This window comes from Abrus precatorius, unplaced genomic scaffold (assembly GCF_003935025.1).
Source record: "Abrus precatorius isolate BTA unplaced genomic scaffold, Abrus_2018 Scaffold10, whole genome shotgun sequence".
In the NCBI taxonomy this organism is placed as follows: Eukaryota; Viridiplantae; Streptophyta; class Magnoliopsida; order Fabales; family Fabaceae; genus Abrus; species Abrus precatorius.
Window position 1 is genome coordinate 32,098,161 of NW_020874292.1, and position 6,408 is coordinate 32,104,568.

The 6,408-nt window shown below is 31.1% G+C and overlaps 1 protein-coding gene across 1 annotated transcript; it reads right to left on the minus strand.

Annotated features, from left to right (window-relative positions):
• Positions 1 to 336: 336 nt before the first annotated feature.
• On the minus strand, positions 337 to 1,608 carry LOC113872877 (protein LITTLE ZIPPER 2). The gene is made up of 2 exons (XM_027510753.1): positions 958 to 1,608; positions 337 to 829 (listed from the first exon to the last, which is right to left on the minus strand). Exons 1-2 carry the CDS (start codon positions 1,071 to 1,073, stop codon positions 610 to 612), a joined length of 336 nt encoding a protein of 111 aa, XP_027366554.1. The 5' UTR covers positions 1,074 to 1,608; the 3' UTR covers positions 337 to 609.
• Between the last annotated feature and the right edge of the window lie 4,800 nt (positions 1,609 to 6,408).

Sequence of the window (6,408 nt, forward strand, 5' to 3'; positions counted from 1 at the left end):
CTTTTTGATTGAACTGAATGTGTTTTGCTCTTGACAACGAACGTTTCATTTGACAATGCTGCCATTGTGATTGCATCAAATCAAGTAGTCGAAACCTGTGATTTCTCTACCCTGCCCTTGTACAACAATGTAATTACAAAGACATGTAAGCTATTAAGTGTTGTGTATCACCTCTTCCACCAATCAAGTTGGTTATAATTAAAATATATAATTATAAATGATTTATTATCTTAGTTAAATTATACCCATAAGAGGAAAAGGCTCAGACACCGTTAACTATTCAGTCATTCTCTTAAAACATACACTCAAGAAACCTAACAAACAGTGAAAATTTGAACTAATACAGCATTGCGCAATTCTATATTCCATGTAATGCTTACAATTGGCATATTACCTATTTATCTTATTTTACCACTCTAAAATTATTGCTAGAAAATTAATTAATCCAACCTCGAACTAAGACCCAACCCAAAAAAAAAAAAAAAAGAAGCAAAATCAAGATATAGGCTTAAGATATGAGAAAAGGATCATCGATACAGTCCCTTCAATTTTTCCTACTGTTGGCCACGCTACAACAACCTGTATGTATATAAGCTAACAGCTAGCTAGTTATTTGTTGGAATTGTTTTGTTCTGAAAGCTTCTTTTTGAGCTGAGACAAGAGGGCTTGATTCTCTTTGTGCAGAAGCATGGCTTGTTTCCTCAACTTCTCGTTCTCCTCTATGATGGTTTGGTTCTCCATGTACAACTTCAAGTTCTTCATCTGAATCTCTGCTTTCACCACAACCATCCTTTTCCTTTGTGTTGCTTCTTTCAACTGTGCCCTCCTTCTGTTTCATCACACAAGCCAATGTTACAACACACGCAAAACATGCACATATATGAACACAAACTATATGCATAAAAAACAGCAAAAAGACATGGTAGAGAAAACTATACTATATATATAGAACAGTACCTGTTGAGGAGGCCCAACCGAAGGTGCCTGTGGTGTCTCTTAGATGCCCTTGAAGAACGAGGAAGTGCCAAAAAGAGAGGACCATAAAGGGTTTGTTTTGAAGTGAAAGAACACATAATCAAAGAAATGGGTAGGTATAAGTGAGAGATAAGGTTCTCTTGCAAAACTGAAATAATAATAACAACAACAAATAAACAAAAATGAGAAACTATGAGACGATAGTGAGGCGTAACAATTAGGCTATAAGGGGTTGGTTTTTATAGGTGAGAAGAAACTTGGTAGGAAACTATTAGGGTGAAAGAAAAGTGATATAGCTGTGATTTTGTGTTTGTATCTGAGAGAGAGAGAGAGAGAGAGAGAGAGAGACTTTTATAGCAATGATGGCACAAGGACTCATGATTACAAAGGGCAGCAATAGATGAGGAGAAAGCATAAGGGGATGAAGAAAAATGCCACTCTTCTTTCTAGGCCTTTTTGATTGCTTTGATTCAGAGTCTAACTTGGGGTGGGGGGTAACATTAAGAAATTGAGATGAGTTGGAGGGGCACATAGTCACATACAAAAGTACCGTACCCATTCTCTAAGTTGAGTTGATTTACACTTTTTCATATTTAGAAGTTTCCCATTCAGTTTCTAAGACCGTTTAGGCTCTCACTCTTGCTGTGGGATCTTCAAAGCAAGAAAAGTAGTCATAAAAGTCATGTGGGTTGTAATCAAATTAGTTGTGCTAATTATGGTAGAATAGAAGATAAGTGTGACATCATATTCAACATGGGTAACATGCATTTACTCCAGGTTCATTTAAAATGGGCCATTGTATGGTTGCTTCTAGTTTCCGTAGTTAAGACTTGTGGTTGCCCACTTTCTTCAGGTTGTCCCATGTAGCACAAATGCCACACTCTCATGGATACAAAAGCTAACCGCCAAGGGCTTTTTGATAAAAGAAAAGCTAACATTTTGTTGTTCCACAGTGTATACATCTCCAAAGATTGTGGATGAGAAAAGGTTCACTTTTTCATGTGAACTAACAGTAGATAGAGGAATCAAAATTATATGTTTTGTTAACTAATTCGGATGTTTAAGAGAAGGAAGGTGGATTTGATGTAGGAGATGATGAACAACACGTAAATATATGAGTAACATTATTTCTATTCATATTTTCTGAGTTACCTTTTTCCAACTCATTAGAACATTACCGTGCAAATGTATGAGAAAATTTTCACACACAAAAAAAGGGGTTTGGCGAGAAAGATACATGTGTTATTTTATACTTTATAGTAAATCTTTTGTCTATATCCCTGCTTGATTTTCATTTCATCATTTATCTTATTCTACACTTTTCCCCTGCTTCTCCTCTTTGTATCTCTTTTCTAATTGTAAAATTTACGAAAATTTCTTAAAAAAATAGCATTACTCCAAATAGAAGTCCTGGGTTGGCAAGAAAGTGAGTTCATTAACTACATAATAGATATAAGATCTTGATATGGGCAGATATAATAATAGGTCAATAATGTTTCTACTAAGAAATGTTAGGAACTATGGCAAGAGCATCAAGCTTGCATCCTAAGAAACGTGTATCCTCAAAAAGAGAAAAAGTATAATTACAGATAACTTCTTTGAATTCTTTCTAGAATAATTTCCATCCCGAGGAAATATCTATTGCCAATAACTTTTAATTTGAATAGTTGTTGCACTGTGGTTCACATAATCAATGCTGTAGGGTATATATACATGATAGAGAAAGAAGAAATTAGGTTATTTCAAGAGATCTTTTGTTAGAGTTATTTTATTTAAAATCTATTTCTAAATATTAAAATTAATTAATGAAATTCTTAAATTTAAAACCATTCTAGAATAGATATAGATATAAAAAAAGCATAATACAAAATAATTGATAGTTCATTAAATAATTTTGTTTTAGCGTCTAATGTAATTTTTAAAATATAAATAAATATCGATTATATATTTTATGTTTATGAAGTTTAATTCATTTAAAATTTAATACAATATATTAATATTATATTATTTAAAAACTAAATTAATAAAAATTAAAATTTATAAAAAATCCTTAAGATGAGTAACTCTAAAAGTAACTCTATCTCTGTCAGTATGTATAATTTGTTGCAATAATATAACAACATAAACCGGCAAAGCGACACATGAAGCTCTAGTACGAATAGTGAATATACGTAGTATGATTTTGAGTGGGTAAAGCCACTGCTGAATAATGCAATAGAAAATTTATTGAAACATTGTCTAGATGTCTATTTCAAACAATAAATGAACTGATTTATAGCTAGTTGGCAATTTCGTGAGAAGCAAAAACTTTTGCCTTTTGCCAAACTCCATTTCCAACCATGGCCAACTATAAAATATTATTGAGAAATGCATGTTAATGTCCAATGAAAGTCCCCAATTTGTTTGCATAATTATTGAACATATAAATTCATTTATATCCAATCGTATGTTTACCTTTAGAAAGAGGAACAATGAGTGCTTGATAATAATGAGTAGGCTCATTAGTATCAAAACCCAATAGAACAAAATTTCCATAAGGGAGAATAGCCTAATTAGTAAGTTTATACATTGTCTTCAGTAAATGAACAATAAAGTGCATTAAATATGTTCACATTAATGAGCATCCTTAACATTCTCTTAAGGATGTCACCTTTTGAATTTAATGTCATAGAAATTTTATACATACATGTATAATTGATAAGACCTTTTCAGTAGTCAATATTTTATTATGAATGATTATGATGACTACAAGAGAAAAGAAAAATTAAAAATAGTGCAATTTGATTATTTTTTTGCTAACCAAATTTGGTAACCAGTGTTAGGTTCTAGGCATATTCTATGGATAGGAAAATTTTAAAAATTTAAGCTTGTTATAGGTGAGATTTGTAAATGACATTAATTCCTTCTATCATGTACCCTCGATTAATGTGTTTCAATTCTAAGTTTATAGTATTAACTGAAAGTTTATACCTATACATGTTGGATTAGGTCAAATCTACTCCCCTAGTACCAACATATAGGTGCCATTGGAGAAGAAGCACTATGTTGAAAGTCAACAACAGAAAATTTTTGTAAAAGAAAATATTTTTTAATATTTTCATAAGATTTTTTTTGTGGTCCGTAATATAGGACTTTTTAAAAAATTGAAATGTGTTCAAAGACACATAAAGTTAAAAATAAATTTTTATTAAAAATAAAAATATTTATTACTTCAAAATTATAAAAATTTTAATACATACTTTGTATGACTTTAAAATATTTATTATTTTATATTTAATGGTTTTTAACATTTTTTTAGACACAATAAAAATTGATACAATTTTTTTTAAAAAAATATTATTTTTTTAGACATATTTGTCCTTCATATGTGTTTACATGTATACATACAAATAACAAGTATTTTTTATTAAACAAGAGAAGTGTTAACTCAGCCTTTACAAGTAATTAATAATAGTAAAATTTTATTAAAAAATACATTTAATATATTAAATGTATTAATAAAAATATTAATTTTAAACACTTAAACTTGATTTTAAAGGCTAACAGAACCTTATAAACAAGGCATGGTCAAAAGTTCTTATCTGTTTATAAATAATCGGCAAGAGTGGTCTAAAGTACGGAAAAAAAAGGGTTTTGTATTCTAAAGCAGACCCAACCTTTCTAATCCTCTTTTCTCTCTTTCACATCATGGAAACGTCTTTACGTGTTAGGATTGTATTAAGTTTAAGCCGTGAGAACATTGTCATTATGCTTAATCTTTTACTCTCTCTCTCTCTAAGAAAACATAACCACAAATTTTTTTATTATTTAATTTCATACCTATATAATGGTCAACCTGTTTGTCTAGCTAATCACTAAGAACTAAATGGTTTTGGAGAAACAAAGTATGACCAATTAGATATCCCGGTCAAATTAAAGACCAATTAGATATAGCTTCATTACAGAATATCAATTATATCATTATTTAACTAAAAGAATTGGGTATATGTTACTTTAGAGGCACCATCTAATCTAAGTCCAACTTCAAAAGAAGAGTCACATGGAGTTGCACGTGAAAGTCACATGTGCGTTAGAAGAAGCCAATGGAAAATGAGTGGAGTATCGTTAGAGGTTCTATAGAGGTAATGAGGATATGGAGGGGGTAAGTAGTCAATGTAGTTAGGTCCCTTCTTTTGTCCCTTTTCTTCATGTAATTGAGTACCAAAGCCATGCTCATTTATTTGGAAAATGAACCCCATTTTGGCTTCATCTTCTTCCCTATCATCATGACCACCATGCCCCCTTCTCACATTCATTGGATGGTTTTTGTTTATATATCATGATGGTATATAGTGGAAGCTAGTATTCTTGTCCAACTTCGACTAAGCCATTTCACATGTTCCCCTTAGCTTGTTGGCGGCACAAAAAATTACTTTGGTGTATATATAGCTCATAATAAATTTGTGAGAGAGAAATATTTTTTTTTCAAATGATAGATAGTACTAAACCAATATGGTATAAAATTGATTGTTTTGTGTTTTAATTTATGCAAAGTACATAAGTATTCCCCTCCTAGATTTAGGATGAAAAGCATGAATGAGACATATAGGTAGAGTTAATGTGTGGAGATGATGTAGCTAGGAAAGTGAAGTGTCATACCAGGGCAAAGCGTGTGGGGTTATTTTGATCTCAAAGGGGAATCCTTTTCATTTTGTAGAGAAGCTAGAAAGTTAAAAAAGAAGAGGGAGAAAAGAGTAATTTGCAATACTTTATATTTTGATGTTGATTTGTATCATTTTTCATGCTAGCGTAATTTTGTGTAAATACTTTTACATGTTGATCTTGCCAAAGATTTCAAAGATGGGTTGTTCTTGAGCCCCTCATCATACCCTTTTGAACAAGGAAGGTTGAGCCATTTGATGAGGACAAGGACCACAAGCCTTCACTCATTTCTTGTATTACTACCTCCAAAATACTTGCACTACGGGGAAGAAGATGTTGGTAGTCAACTATGATATCAAAATCCCTCCCCATTTTCAAGATGATCTTATTATAGCCTACGTTTTTGGTGAATAGTTAATAGGAGTACAGCTTATCTCTATATATTTTATATAATTTTGGAGAAGATTTTTAATTTTGAGTGCATGTGACATTTGTGGCATTTAAGATTAGTTAGTGATATATATTGAAGGAAGGGTATAAACCTTGGTTTTTCTTCTTCTTATAATTAATAGGTGAACAACGTATCCTCAAATATTTTACTCACACGTAATATTGTAAAACCGAAAAAAAGACAAGTAAGCAACTTTACTTAATTAATTGATTGTGATCACCTTTTTCACTAAAGCTCACGAAAAAAGAAATCTTTACACCATTTTTTTCACTTAAGTACCCTCTTAAAAAGAACAGGAATTTTATAATCCTGTTTAAGAATTGAAAAAATGTCTTTTTAAA